This window comes from Rhinolophus sinicus, chromosome 1, assembly GCF_057876585.1.
Source record: "Rhinolophus sinicus isolate RSI-liver-muscle chromosome 1, RSI-T2T, whole genome shotgun sequence".
Lineage (NCBI taxonomy): Eukaryota > Metazoa > Chordata > Mammalia > Chiroptera > Rhinolophidae > Rhinolophus > Rhinolophus sinicus.
In genome coordinates, this window is record NC_142501.1 from 87,891,798 (window position 1) to 87,908,279 (window position 16,482).

The window sequence follows — 16,482 nt, forward strand, 5'->3', positions numbered from 1 at the left end:
TGGGATAAAGACTTTCTGCACAGGAAAATTGTTGCTGCTTTCCCTTCATTACAGCAGGCTCATTGCAGCCGTAAGGACAAACTCAAAATTACATCAACTCCACTTCAGAAAAGTCTTATGCATTTACAAAATTCCCATTAGTTCTCTCTATTCCTCACTGTCTCAACAATAAAAACCCTAAAAGCAGACAGTCAAGAAGTTTAAACAGGGCTCTATCTCAGCATCACTGCTGTAGAGCTTGTGGTTCCTGTCCACGCACGTTCCAGCTCTCCTCGGTCTGATTTCTTCTAGTCCTCACTAGATTTCATTAGCCCAATAAGCTAATTTAGAATAATCACTGCATATCATGTCTAACTCAGTTTTAATACCTGGACTATTTAAAAATCAGGTACAGCCAGTCATACGCCACATAACGTTTTGGTTAATGATGGACAACATATATGACTGGGGTCCCATAAGGTTTCGATGGAGCTGAGAAACTCCTATCACCTAGTGACATCTTACCCCTTGTAGTGATGTTGTGACACAACACATTCCTCACGTGTTTGTGGTGATGCTGATGTAAGCAAACCTACCGTGCTGCCAGTCGTATAAAAGTATAGCACATAGTTATGTGTGGTACACATAATACTTGATAATGATAATAACTATGTTACTGGTTTACGTTTTTACTATACTATACTTTTTATCATTCTTTTAGAATGTACTCTTTCCATTTACTAAAAAAAAACCCCACCAAAAACAGTTTGCTGTAAAACAGTATACTGTGTTATGACAGCAGCAGCCTCATACACCTGTTTACCACATCTTTTGATTGCATCGTGTTCTCTTGTTCTTGATTTAATCTCGTGTTTTGTACAGAAACATGCTGTTAAAGCTTTTAACTTAGGAGCTATAGCATACAGCCTAAGTGTGCAGTAGGCTACCCCACCTAGGTTTGTGTAAGTGCACTCACTCTATGATGTTCGCATGACAAAGTTGCCTATCTCCATGCTATCAAAACAGTGTAGTAGGCATAACACCATGGGTAGAATTTTAAAGAAAATACACCCCCCTTCACATAACGTTGTGGCACTTTAACAGAAAAGATGGGTATGGGAATGAAACAATTGCAGATGCAGCAGAAACACTAAGTCTGAAGTTACACGTTTGCTTTGCCACTTTCCACCTGGAAATACCTGACGCACAAAGTGTATCACCACTGTTTTACAGATTATGAAGAATGAGTTTTGGAAAGTTCTATGAGTTTTGCCAAATCACTTCAATGAGCTCACAGTGAGCTATCCAACCCTCAAAGATTACTAATCTTGTTGTTTACACAAAGAGTATCACAGTTGTGACAAGTGAAACCAAGCTTCCACTTTTTTCAAGTCTGAAATTTCTTCTGTCAACTGCAACATCAATAGAGACTCCCCAACTACGAATGCATTAGAATTAAAGATCTTCTTTACCTTTCTGCAGTTAACTCTGTTAACCAGCAGGCATCCTTCCAAAAACTTCTAAGTGTAGGTAAACAAAGATCTTTTATCCATGCTTTCTTCCAAATGGAGTTTCTGATTACTTTCATAAGAAATTGTTATTAAACTTTTAAAGAAAATGTAAAAAAAATAAGAATCATTTTTTTTTGGGAGGTGGAGAGTGGAGTAGATGCAGGAGGTTAAGTATTATTCCCCTACATATATTTAATCTGTAAAAATTTAAATCATTCTGTTAAACTGATTAACAGACGCTAAAGGAAAAACGGAAAGCAGGTAAATATATCAGGGACTTTTTACTTCACTTCTGGGGTAATTACTTACTTCTCCGAATTATAATTAAACACCCAAATCCTACACAAGGGACAAGGCCACATTTGTCACTGTTGCTACTTTTCCCATCTGGCTGGCCTCTTGATCTTGGAGGTGGAAGGCCAGAATCTAAGCAAGACTACCTCGTGAACTTTATACAGGGAAGCTGATACTCAAATGCTGAGATTCCCAACAAGTGAGCAGTTAGCTGAGCAAAGAACAATTCCAGGTACGTCCTGCCAGAACAAATGGCAGCGTGGAGAAGTGCGGTTCTACTTGGCACTTCAATCCGATTCAACAGCCCTGGAGGGCAAAGGTATCCCCGAGGGGGCGGAGGTTGCTTCTCCCGGTAGGGACGGCGCTCAAGCTGCGGCATCCGTCTTTATTTTGAAGCGCTACATAGCTCGTCTCTGCGGCCTGCTCTGAAGAGCTATTTTCGCCCACAGCCAAAATCTGCAACAGCAAATTACACTGCAAACAATGGAGAGGGCGCCTGCTCCGCACGGCTAGAAACTCCAGAGAGGCAGAGCAAGGACTGAGTTTTCACTTGGGCAGAACCGCGAGCAGCCGCCGCGGGGGGCCGGGAAGCTCGGCCGCCACCTGCCCGGCGCCCGAAACCCCGAGGGTTGGGAGACGCGGCGGCAGCTGGGAGATGAGGAGAGGGAGGCCGTCCCACCGGGGACACCCGGCCGCGGGTGGCGGGATTCCCTCGCGTCTGGGCACCGCGCGGCGGGCGCTCCCTGGCGGAGAGGGTGGCAGAGCGCGGCCGTCGGGGAGATTCCGGCGTCCCCGCAAGGCGCGGGGGACCCAGGACGGCGGGGGGCGGGAGGGAGTCGGCGGGCCGGCCTTTGCTCGGCGCCCCAGCCCGGCGGTGGACCTGGGGTCTCCCAGCCGTAGGCCAGGCCCCGACGCCCCCTTCCCAGCCTCTCCAGCACGGACAGGGGCGGAGAGTCCCGGACCCCGGGTAGCAGGGGAGGGAGAGCAGCAGGCAGCGAAACGCGGGGGACAGGAGTTCACGCGGGAGGCGAAGCCCACGCGGCCTCGCCCCTCGGCCCGGCGCCCCCACCGGCGCCCCCACCGCCACCCTGCCCGCGCCGCTCACCCGGCTCTTGCAGCGCTGGTGCCGGCCCGGGTCGGAGTAGGTCCGGTCCACGGTGAGCGCCGTGTCGCTGCCCGGCATCTCGGCGCTCGCGCCGGGAACTTTCCCGTCTCCCGCGGCCGCCGCGCCGCGAGCTGCCGGCCGTGTCGGGGTCGCACCGGCAGCCGCGGCGGAGCGGGAGGCGCGGACTACTGCAGCTGGTACCGACAGCCGCGTGGCCGCCCTGCGCCGCCGCCGCCGCGGGGCGGAGGGGAGGCTGGGCGGGGACCGGAGAGACTCCTCCCCATCCACTTCTCCCCGCCTCCCCCTGCGCGCCCCGCGGAGGCCCCAAGACCCTTCTCCTGGTGCGATGTCTCCACCTCCCTCCCTTGCTGAAACTTGATTCCACCCCCTCCCACATCGCCCTCTTTTCTCTTCAAAAGATAAGTGACACCTACACTATTTGTTGACTTATTTGTATACTTAAGATAAAAGATGGGTTTTTGGCAAGATGTTGAGGCTTGCCTTACATGCTTCCTTTCATGTTATTCTTTTAGTCAACGTGCACCTACTGTGTGTGCATCTGCCATATGCCTGACCCTGGGGCAGGGATCAGAGATGTTTCTTTTTAAGCCCATGTTTTTCTTATGATTCCACCGAGCATAGAACACAATTGCACTTAAAGATCTATGCTGCTGTGTGTTTTGATTTTGCAGGGCCGGCTCACCTTGATGTTGGAAGGTACTTACAAGTCCACATACCTTTTCATTTTTGTAGTCCCTATTTCCAGTGAATAATCCCTGCTCACAAGAAATTTGGAGTCTAGAAGAGAAAGGACTGATTGGTGAATAATTAAATATGCTCCTAAACCAACAGCCAGAACGCTCGGTCTGGTTGTGTAGGCTGTACTCATGGGAGATTGAGCTGAAATTCTGAAAGGCAAAGGCTCCAGAGAGGAGTTAAGTGCAGTGACCAGCCCAGAAGGAAGGAGGCGCTGTTCTAAGTGCTGCTCCTCCCCTTCAAAGGGCTGGGGGCAGGGGCTGTGCAGGCCGAAGAAAAGTACCGAGCATAAAAACAAAGGGACATTTGGAAAAACCTTCAGTTGTCAGTTTAGGGAGTATCTTTAGGAACCGAAAAACCTGATGGAAAATGTAGGTGGAGACCACGTGGTGCAGGGCTGTACTTTCAAGACTCCGAAGTTCAACCTTACTCTGTGGGTGCTAGGCAACTGCTGGAGGTTTCTGGACAGGGAAATGACAATATCAGGATGGAAATTTAAGATACATATATCTGATAGCTGTGTGAAGCACTGATTGAAAAAAGCAACACGTAGAATAATTTATATGGTATTCCACCATTTATGTAGAAACCATATATATGTATGTGCTTATATATGCATGACGTATTTCTAGGAGAATAAACAAGAAACTAGGGAAACAGACAAGAAACTAACGGCAGAAAAGGGGAACTAGGCAGCTGAAAGGAAGGGATAGGAGGGAGATTAATTTTTCACTGTACTTTTTAAACTTGAATGTTTGAATTGTGTGCATATTCAAAATGTAACTATTCAAAATGTAAAAATATATTTTAAATAAAGAGGGTAAACTTATATGACACAATTATATCAGGCAGAGAGAGTTTTTCAGGTAAGTTCTTCCAAAGCAGAGAAAAGAGACTGAAGTGTGTGGGTGTGTGTGAGAGAGATTTTTAGCTAGGGTGGCCAGAGAAGGCCTCCATGATAAGGTCACATTTGAGCAGAAACCTGAAAAGTAAGGGAGCCAGTGATGTAGATATCTGAAAATTTCAGACAGAATATCCAGTTCAAAGGCCCTGGAGTAGGTACATTTTGAGAGTGTTTGAGGAAGAGCAAGGAGACCATCATTCCTTGGAAAGTAAGAGATGAAGTCAGAGACATTTCAGAGGGCTGGATCATAGAGGGCCATTCAGGCCATTTTAAGAATTTTGACTTTAATTCTAAGGAAGGTTGGAAGGTTTGGAAATTTTTAAGCAAAGGAGTGGAATGGCATGCTCAGCCTTTTCACTTGGGAAAAAAATATATATCCCTACCTCACAGCATACACAAAAATCAATACCAGATAAAGACCTAAATGGGGGGGAGGGGGGGAACACAACTTTTAAAACTGTCAGAAGAAAATGGGGGAGTGTCATTATGATCTCAAGCCACAAAAAGTCATAAAGATACAACCAGATGAAAAATTTAAAACTTCTACTGATGAAAAGAAGTAATAAGTTGAAAAGATAAGCCACAAACAGAACTCGAGCTGTAAAAATCAATATGGATGAATTTCACGAACAGTGCTGAGAAACAAAATAAGCCAGCCACATAAAATTACATATAGTAAGATTCTATTCATGTAAAGTTAAAAAATATGAAGAGTAAATGATTTTCTTTTTAGGAGAACACAGATGTATAGTAAAACTATTAAGGAAAGCAAAAGTATGATAAACACAAATTTCAGGACAGTATTCATCTCTGGTGGGGGGATGAAGAAGGATTCAATAGGAGAGGGGTATAAGATTATAAATAATGCTCTATTTAATGATGACTATTGGTACACTGCCTGTGTATTTATTCACACATAGTATTTCATAATAATTTTACAACTTAAAGGCAACAAAGAGTCAAGGGACAGATGTGATGATGTCATAATTAATCTTGGAATTTAAATCATCAGTGGGGGTAGGTACCCCCCTAATCAAATAAATAAACATAACAGTACTCTTACAAGTATAAAGCTTAATATAAAGGCAAAGCAGGCTGTTGTTATTAAGTCATTATTTCGATTTAATTTTACAAAGATCCATTCTAGAAATCTATGCGAATCTATCTCTGGGTTTCCCCCCTCATTTGCCTGATAACTAATTATTTTTTTTCCAGCTACTTAGGGCTATCTGAAGTATATTAGTGGGGTGTGTCTATGTATAACTCTGGTGTGCATGAACTTAGAGAGGTCAGACCTAAATGAGGTCCCTGACAAACCACGGTTGGACTTTGGTTAGAATGACAACAGGCATCTACTTTCCATTTCTATTACTGTCTTGGCATTCCTTAGAAGAAGTCCATGCTGGAAATGCTTGCTCTCAAAGAAAAGGATGAATACAAACTTTATTAGTCCCACTGAAATTTCAATTAACAGAGGATGTTCTTTTTTAGATCATTTAGATTTATTTCATAAGCTACTGCTCTACTGGGCACTCGTACAAAATAATGTTCTTAAAAACTCAAATTAAATAGCACAAGAGCAAGCTCCCCAGAAAAGACAGAAAACAAGCAGTGCTGATCACCATTTGAATCTCCTACTGGGAAGTAGGACCCAAGGAGACAATACACCATTACCCTTCCTTTGGAGGCAATGCTTAGGGTTTTGTCAGTCTCTGGGTGTGTGTGTGTGGGGGGGCGGGGGCAGCGGGGAAAAAAAATTTCTCCTGTCATTGTAAGAACTGTCTGTGCCTCCGACGATACCTCCAAAATCCTCTCTCTACAAAAAATAATGAAAACAAACTCACAATTTTACAGTAACAAATTTCACAGAGCCCGGATTTTCTTTTGGGACCTATGCTACCCCCACACTCAAGCCATGTGGTTTAAGTGAGGCAGATATGCTCACCCTGCCTCTGGCTCCATGTGATCCAGCCTTAGCCAATTGGAGTCACTGTAACTTGTGCAGCGTTAGGCACATGACCCAGTCACAGCCAATCCGTCACCCCTGAGACTTGCTGGAACTACTGGGAAAAAGCTGTGCCCTTTTAGTGGGCACTGCTAAGCTGGTAGAATGTAAGCCTGCTGCTGTGGCAGACATCCCTGCCACTATACAAAGACAGCCTTTGAGGAAAGCAGAGCCACGCAAGGAGAAAGACACGTTACTGAGTTACTAGAGCACTAGATCTAGGTTTCTCCATTATCTATTGCTGCATGACAAATTACCCTAAAATGTATTGGCTTGGAACCACAACAATTCACTTGCTCATGATTGTGCAATTTGAGCATTCCTCTGAAGGGGCTTTTCTCTATTCTATGTGACATGGCTGGGGCTGCAGCATCCAAGATGGCTTCACTCATATGTTAGCACCTATAGGAACGGGGGTGGCTGGAATGCCTGGGGCTGGCTAAGTCTCTGTTTCTATTTATAGATGTTTATATATTTAAAAATGAAATATTTTTGTATTTTATTTTATCTTCCATGTCTCCCCTCTGTCCATCAGGGCAGCTGGACTTCTTCATATGGTGACTGGTTTCCAAGAGAACAAACACAAAAGCTGCCAAACCTCCTAAGACCTAGCCTAGAACTGGCCTGGAATACCACTTTGGTTCAGGGGCTGAACCACTTTGGTAGGCTAAAGGAGGCAACTAGTCTCTTTTGACACCTTCTATTGGTGAAAACAAGTCAGAAGTCTAGCCCAGAGTCAAGGGGAGGAGAAAAAGCACCCACCGCTTGATGAAAGGAGTGGTCGGTGCACACAGGGATGGGAAAAACTGCTGGCAGTTATATGAAGAAATGTATTCCTCTTTTTGTTTAAGCTAGTTTCAAGAGCCCTGACCTACACAACATTCAGTGCTGGCTATGGGTAGAAAGAAGACATAGAGAAAGGTGGCATTTCAAGCGAAGGCAAGAACTGCAGACAGGATGAACAGAGAAGAAGAGCAGAGGACTCTAGTGGGGTCACAGAGTTTTCTCAGGGCACTAGCTAGAGGGCCTTCCTTAGTCAGTCCATGTCAGATGACTTCCTGTAGACTGTTAGACTAATTATACTCTGTACTTCTTATTTGAACACAAAAGTCACAATATCTTACCATGTATTTAAATATTTTATGTGATAATGTATGTGTTCCCCTACCCCCACTAGGTTGTGGGTTACCTGAAGGAAAGGACTATGCCTTTCCTTATACAAATATAAGTTTGTATATTCTTGATGGTTCCTAACATACCTATTTGCTGAATGAATGGAAGAATTCAACATTCATTAAATGTCTACTTATTTTCCAAGCACTGGGGTTTAAAACATGAGTCAGACAAAAGCAAAAGGTAGCTTTTGTCCTCAAGGGGTTGGAATGAATAATATATAAGGATAAATATTTGCTGAATGATGAATGTTACTGATTCTCAGATACTGGCCAGTTACTGAATTCCCCAATCATTTATTGAGTGCCATTGGTGTGATGGGTTCCATTCTTGGTGCTGGGGATATAAAACTGAATAAGACGTGGTCTAGTCCAGAGGGAACATCCCAAATAGACATGGAGACAGACAGTCACAAATAAAGCTGCTACATTTGCAAAGACAGTTCTGTCTTTGGTTCAGTGGTAGGATAAAGGAAGGAAGTAGTCTCCCTATGAACTTGACCTCCATAGGGGTTTCAGGCTTACCATGTCATTATAGCAGGGAGAAAGAAATAGACATAGAGTCCAATTTTAAAGAGGAAAATGTAAGCCTCTTACAAAGTAAAGGAAAATGTATTTCCTTTCATGTTCCATTTTAATAGTATAGGAAACTGTTCCCTCTGCGGGAAAGATTTGTAAGACAAAAAGTACAGTAAGCTTTTTTTTTTTTTTTCTGAGGATTTAAGGGCAGAGAGAGTAAAGGAAAGAATAAATCGGATTTAAAAAATGTATTCAACTACCTGTGGTGAATGCATGCTGATCACATTTTTATTTATTTGCTTTTTGTTTATTTGTTTATATTGAGGATCAGAAGCTTCCAGGCCCGATGCAAATAGGAATCTCTAATTTTAACCACCTGGTTTCCAGCCAACTGGAAATGATCACTCTTAACATTCATATTTAATTTCTCACATAGCATGTTCTACATGACTGTAAGAAAACAATCACTGCTACTGATTTAGTTTTAGCAATCTTCTAGCCCAAAACTTCCACTTGGTAAGACTTTGATAAAAAAGCAGGAAAGTAGAAAGACTTAAACTCTGCAGGCTGGTGAATTTGCCTTCCAATAGTCCTTTGCAGCAAACTGAACAATTGCATGTTATTGATTTCTCAAAAACAATGAATTTTAAAGAGGATTCTACTAGGCACCCTTCAAGTGTTCCAGAAACTTGTCTCTAACATTTGTCTTACCTGCAGACTTGAGGTTACATTAGTAAGTACAAAAATGTATTTTACCTCATCAAAATAAAAAACCTTTGCTTGCTTTGTGGAAGATCTGTTAAAAGGATGAAAAGACAAAATACACATGGAGAGAAAATATTTGCAAAACCACATATCCAACAAATTGGTTGGATTAGTATCTAGAATATATAGAGAATTCTCATAACTCAAAATTTAAAAAATAGACAATCCAACCAAAAAATGGGCAAAAAAACATGAAGAGACATTTCACTGAAGAAAACATAGGGCGGCCGGTTGGCTCAGTTGGTTAGAGCTCAGTGCTCATAACACCAAGGTCGCCGGTTCGATTCCCACATGGGCCAGTGAGCTGTGCCCTCCACAACTAGGTTGAAAACAACGACTTGACTTGGAGCTGATGGGGCCTTTAAAAACACACTGTTCCCCAATATTGCCCCCCCAAAAAAAAATAAAAAAAAAAGAAAATATATTGATGGCAAATAAACATATGAAAAGATGTTCAACATCATTAGTCATTAGGGAAATGTAAGTTAAAACCACAATGAGATATTACTACACACCTCTCGGAAAGGTAAACATAAAAAACAGTGATGGCACAAAATGCTGGTAAGGATACGGGGAAACTAGATGATTCATACATGGGTGGATATACTGCTGGCAGAAGTGTAAAATGGTACAGTCTCTGGAAAACAGTTTGGCATTTTCCTATAAAATGAAATGTGCAAATACCCTGTGACCCAGAAATTGCACTCTGAGGCATTTCTCCTAGGGAAAAGAAAACATATGTTCACATAAAAACCTTTACACAAATGTTCATAGCAGCTTTATTCATAAAAGCCCCAAACTGGAAACAGTCCAGATGTCTTTCGGCAGGTGAACAGTTAAACAAACTGGGACATCGGTATGATACAGTACTACTCAACAGGAAAAAGGAGCCAACTACTGATACACAAGAACTCGGGTGAATGTCCAGGGAATCACGCTGTGTGAAAACAGCCAATCTCCCAAGGTTATGTACTGTATGAATCCACTTCTGTAGCATTCTTGAAATTACAAAATTACAGGAATTGAGAGGAGATTGGCGGTTGCCAGGGGTGACTGGGTAGGGAGAAAAGGGGGTTGCAAGAGGGCGGTGGGTGTGGTTATAAAGGGCAGCACCAGGGGCCCTGTGCTGGGGGAACTCTTTTGTGTCTTAACTGCAGTGGTGGGTAGTTCCTGCTCATGTCATGAAACTGCAGGGAACGAAACACACACACACGTACACACACACATACACAACTACAAAGAAAACTGGGAAACCTGAATAAGATTGTGGATTATATCAATGTTAATATGATCTTTGGACTATAGTTTTGCAAGATGTTACGTCTGGGGAAACCAGATAAAGGGGACACAGATCTCTCTGTATCTTTCCTTATAACTGCACGTGACTATAATAATCTCAAAATTAAAATTTTCAATTAAAAATGTATTTAACTTTGGGGTCTTTTCTGGGGGGGAGGGTAACACAATAGTAAGTAGGAGTGGGTGGTGTAGGGACTTTTCTCTGGGGAAGCTGTCCCAAGAACAGCATTCTGGCTCCTTACTCCACCCAAGAAGGGGACCAGCTGTAGAAACAGAGGCACAAAGGTTGTGTTCATTAATGTGACCAGCTCCGTGAGACTCTGTCCGCCGGGGGCAATGGGTCTGAGGCTGAACTCAATCAGATAGAACTTGAGGGTCAAGGGCAGAGTCCTTTATCTTTGGTCCCCCAGTGTGGAGCATAGCGCCTGACAAAAAGCAGTGATTCTATACGGTTTTTAAATGACTGACAATTAAGTCCTGATTTGGTCGGAGGAGTACGCTCAAGTTCACAGATTTGGTTCAGGTTCAAATTGACCCAGTACATGCTGAGTTGTTCATTAAAAATTTGTATTGTAAGTAAACTAACAATTTACACTCTCTGCATTGAATGGAGAATTCCACAAATTCGTGTTTCCTTTTGTTGTGGGGTTCCCATGTTGCCTCGAGTCTTTGTTTCATGTTAGGTACACAGAGATTACAACACGGAGTGCTTTGTTATTTCTAACCTCTTGACCCTGCATTTGCTAGGAAAGGGTTTCACTGTCTGATTACTGGGTATGACTCTTGGCTGTCTGCTATTGCAGTTTCCCAGAAGTCCACAACGATGACAGTAAACAAATGCAGACGGAAATGCCTTACTTTGCACTAGGTGCAGTGTTCCACTCGGTTAAGTCTCTAACTGGAGTAGTGACGCTGAGGGTTCCGACTTCACTGGACCACAGAGGAAGCCATTCTCTGGAGATGTCTAGCTGTCTCCATTCTACGCATGGCCAGCCCAGGAGGATTCTCTCTATTAAGACCATGCTGAATCTGAAGGATGAGCTAGCTACACTTGAGGAACACACTGTCCATGAATTCACTTTGCATTTTATCAATTCACTTTGCAAGATCAGGATGGTTGGTGGGAGATGAAACTGCCAGAGGAATTTGATGTGACGTGCGAAAAGAACTCAAGTCACAGTCCAATCAAAAGACAGGATGCTGTCTGTTGAAGCCTTCCTTGTCCTCTCCAGTCAGTTATCTCTTCCTTCCCTGAATTCTGACAGTATCTGTTGCTTACATCGCTCACATAAACAATCTTGTACTGTTACCGACCGAGTGGCAGGATCGGATACTGGAGACAGACTGCCAGGATCCGAAGCTTGGTGTTGCTACTACTAGTTACAAAGCCTCAGTTCTCTCATTCATAAGCTGAGGACATGAGGAGGTGGGCACATAAACAGGTACAACACCTCTGAAGCACGATTTGGCACTAATTATCTCATAAAGTTGAAGCTACGCGTACACTATGACCCAGCCTCTCCACTCCTCAGTGTATGCCAGACACGAGCCAATCAGGACACACATACAAGAATATTCATAGTGGTAATAGTCCCCATCTGGAAACAACCCAATTGTCATCAACAACAGAGTGGATAAACTGTAGTACAGTTATTTCCCAATGAACATAGTCATCTGTTGCTGAAAACCAAATGCTCTGCATGAAAATGCTAACCAAAGCCTATTTCCCATTATTTTAACTCATTTTATACAGTGAGGCTTTTCTGTTATATGTAGCCAGACCTAATACTGACTGACAGACCCTAACAAAATGTCTGGTATGAAGTTATCACAAATGTTGATACTTCCTGCCCCACCCCACACCTCAAACATCCAGGGCAAAATAGTCAACAGAAGCTCTGAAATATTTTGCTACTGAAGAGTAAGAAAAAAGTCTTTCTCCATTTCTTTGTGTAGATGTTCCTACAACGTCTCTATAGTACTCTGTACAGAGTCAGAAAATGACAACAGTTATTTATTTAGCCTACTGTGTCTGCACCACACCTTTCAATATATCAACTCCCAGTTATGCCATCCCTCTTACCTGCCTCTGCCTCCATGATGGTAGGTGCTATTATTTTCTCATTTTACTGAGTAGCAATAGGGTCTCTGAATAGATTCAGTAATTTGACCAAGGGTACCCAGCTAACAAATGACAACAGTGGAGTCTAATTCCAGGCTTAGCTGACTCAAAAGCTCATTTACTAGGTGTATATTCTTGGACAATTTATGTAACCTTTATAGACTTCAGTTTCCTCACCTGTAGAATGGGAATAATTACAACCATTAAATAACTGACTCTTAACCAAAGGCCTATGTGGCACTACTGAGAATATTAATGGGAAAGAACCTCAATGTAGGAAAGTCCACTGTTGCACTTCACCATGCGTAATATTTAACTCATATGAACTTGACTTGCTCCCACCCCTGCCTGACCTTTCCCTGCTTCTCCCACACAGTTTAAAGAACATCCAGCATTCCTAATGACCCCAAGACAAACCTCTTGCTTCCTGTGCTTCCCTTGAAGAAAGAAAACAAACAGGGCTTTTGAAATTCAAAAGTACACCATTATGATTTCATCCTCTGAAGGCTCCTTGTTAATATCTTTTTTTTTTTTTTTAAACCATTTCCGAGCACTTCTAGATTTTCAATTTTGTGCTTCAAGATTCCCAGAAATCCATCTCATGTCATTTGGGAAGTAAAGGTCAAATTTCCTGCAAGTATTTAGAAGTACTCACTTTCCCAGCTGACAGTTTTGAAAGGTATTCTATAGTTCTATTATTTCTCATCGCTTCTTCCCAGATTAGCTGTGGCTGATGCACTCCTAGTTAATATTTCTCACAATCCATTGAAGGAATGCCTTTCACAAAGGAAGCAAACTGCTATCCTAGGCACAAGATACAAAGTATCTGATATAATATCATGGCGGTATACAGGTACCCAGCAGGCAGGCACTGCCGCTCACATGCGTGAGCAAGCATTTAACACACATATCTACAGGAATTATCAGAAGTTACCAGGAATGCAACATGTAGGCTTTCAGAATATTAGTGAATTTGGTCACTTGGAGTTAAGAACAACAATATTCTTTTCAACTTTGTAAAGGGACTCTTGGAGGTAATAAGAGGAAAAAATAAATAAATTAAAGATCTGAGAAGAAACAAAACAGCTTATAAAGTTGAAGTTAGAATTTCTGCTCCACCCAAAGAAGCAGAAATTCTTTATATTTTACTGTGGCTTTCTGACACTCATAAGTGCAAACCTATTCCCTAGGCAACACTCTACTGAGATGAGGCTTCCTCTTTCTTGATTATTTCCAACTGATCCTTTTACAAAGGCATTTGCTTCAATCCAAAAATATCAGAATGTTTGAGATGCAATTGATTAGATTATCAATTAGAATATATATTATTCATAAAATCCAGCCCAGAGACACCTATTTAAATTACTGTTTTAAATGTTTTCCTTCCTTTAGATATACAAACTGTGTAATAAATGACTGTCTAAAGCTGCATTGTCCGATAGAGAAGACACCAGCCCCATGTGGCCCAGGAGCACCTGAAATGTGCGTACTAAAACTGAAGAACTAAAGTCTTAATTTTATTTCATTTTAATTAAATTACATTTGAAAGACTTAGCACAAAAAATGCAAAATATCTCAGTATATTTTATAATGACTACATGTCAACATAAACAACAAAGGCCACTTTTATTTAGTTACCAAAATATGAAAACACAGAGGCTGACAAGTATTCTCTACATTTCATTCTAGAAAATCTGAGACAAATATTATGTAAACATACTAATACTCATATTGCACATAGCTCTTTCCCCCAAGTGATCTCTCAAGTCAAAATTAATCTTCCTTCCCTAGCAGCATGTTATGTATAATTTTATCATAGTATTTATGACAGTCTAATTTATATTAAATCAATTGTGTATATGTCTACCATGCCCTTCTCTGTTAGATGTGATGTTTTTGAAATAGAGGACTAACTTGCTCATTTTAAAAATTCATCAGAGTCCAATCAAGATGGTGTAGTAGGTAAATGCTGTGATCACCTCCTCCCATGACCACATCAAACTTACAACTAAACTATGGAACAACCATCATTGAGAACCACGTGAAGCCTAGCTGAACCGAGGTCCTACAACTAAGGACATACAAAAGAAGCCACCTTGAGACTGGTAGGAGGGGTGGAGACGTGGAACAGGTTGGTTCCACATCCACGTGTGGTGGTTAAAATCGGTAGGGGGATCTCCCCTGTAGAGTTACCCCTTGAGGAGTAAGTGGTCCCAGCGCCACTCCAGGCTCCCCAGCCTGGGGTTTCAGTGAGAAGAGAAGACCTCACAACTTCTGGCTGTGAAAACCAGAGGGGATTATGGCTGAGTGAGACGGAGGGTGGATAGAGACTCAGGCCCTCCTCTTAAAGGGCCTACACACGGACTTACTTGCTGATGGACTCACTTACTCTGAGCTCCAGCATTGCAGCAGCAGCTCAAAAGGTGCCAGGGACATATGGGGAGGAACTGAATTGTCTAGCTTCAGGCTGAGGGCTGGAGGGGCAGCTTTCTCCCAGACAGAAGTGTGGGCAGGCACCATTGTCCTTTGTTGAGCCCTCCCCTGTCCCAGCTACAGGCACAAGCAGCACCAAGTCTGAGTCTCCATCAGCCTGGCTAACACACTGCCCTGGTGATTCCCGGAAACCCCACCCAACCCAACTTTCAGGTACACCCAAGCCACTTACAGTGGCTTTCCCATAAAAATGGTTTGTCTTGGCTCATGCTGAAGACTTTCCTAAAAATCTCTCAAAGGTTCACAAACCCCAAATAAACAGCATCTGGCCTCAGCATGACCCGTGCCTCTTACTAAGCGGCCCTAAGCCTGGCACTAATGGCAACCATCTACAGATCACTTTGTACCTCATACCACGTGGCCCTGGGCTGGGCACAGGCAGCAGCAGACCTAGATCTTCACCAGAGCCCCTACTAAGAGGCCCCAGAACCAAGACCCCTGGTGGCCAGCTTCAGAACACACCTGAGCACCACCAGCCACTTCCACAAATGACACATCCAAAGGGCAGACTAGGCAGGCACCAGAGTCCCACTAAAGTGAATCGTGCTCCATGGGGTCAGCACCTGCACAACAGCCCCTCCACTTACTCACAACCAATCAGCCCAAGTGTCAATCCCTCCCAGTGATATGTCAACAGCAATCAAGGCTCAACTACAACAGGAGGCCAAACACAACCCCTTGAGCACCCGGATGAGGTAACCAGGGAGACTGCGCCACTGAGCCCCACAGGACACCTACTACATAAGGACACACTACCAAGACCAGGAGACATAGCAAATCTACTTAATACATAGAAACAAACACAAGAAGGCAGCCAATATGAGGAGACAAAGAAACATGTCCCAAATGAAAGAAAAGAACAAAATTCCAGAAAAGAAAAGTAAAACAAAATGGAGAAAAGCAATCTCCCAGATTCAGAGCTCAAAACACAGGTTATAGGGATGCTCCATGAACTTAGAGGAAGAATAGATGAACTTAGTGAGAACTTCAACAAAGAGATAGGAAACATAAAAATAGAGATAGAAAACAAAACAAAGAATCAGTCAGAAAAGAAGAATATATTAGAGGGGCTCAACAGTAGATTAAATGATGCAGAGGACTGAATCAGCGATTTGGAAGACAAGGTAGCAGAAAACACCTTCAGAACAGCAAAATAAATAAATAAGTAAATAAATAAAATAATAAAATAAAATAAAAATTGAAGATAGTTTAAGGGGCTTCTGGGACATCAAGTGTACCAACATCTGTATCATAGGCGTACCAGAAGAAGAGAGAATGCAAAGGATTGAAAAACCTATTTGAAGAAATCATGACTGAAAACTTCCCTAACCTGGCAAAGGAAATAGACATACAAGCCCAGGAAGTGCAGAAAGTCCCAAACAAGGTGAACCCAAAGAGGCCCACACCAAGACACATCATAATTAAAATGCCAAAGGTTAAAGACAGAGAAAGAATCTTAAAAGCAGCAAGAGAAGAGCGATTTGTTACTTACAAGGGCGATCCCATAAGCCTATCAGCTGATTTCTCAACAGAGACTTTGCAGGCCAGAAGAAATTGT

The 16,482-nt window shown here is 42.8% G+C and overlaps 1 protein-coding gene across 3 annotated transcripts in view; it reads right to left on the reverse strand.

Moving 5' to 3' along the window:
* Positions 1-16,482, reverse strand: part of TMCC3 (transmembrane and coiled-coil domain family 3) — a 250,148-nt gene that overhangs the window by 62,674 nt on the left and 170,992 nt on the right. Inside the window, exon 1 of one of the 3 annotated variants that reach the window (XM_019710312.3) lies at positions 2,890-3,146. The exons of the other annotated variants lie outside the window; for them this stretch is intronic. Coding sequence (XP_019565871.2) covers positions 2,890-2,967 — 78 coding nt within the window. The 5' untranslated portion in view covers positions 2,968-3,146. Of the gene's footprint in view, positions 1-2,889; positions 3,147-16,482 lie in introns of those variants that run through there. 3 annotated transcript variants of the gene reach the window in all.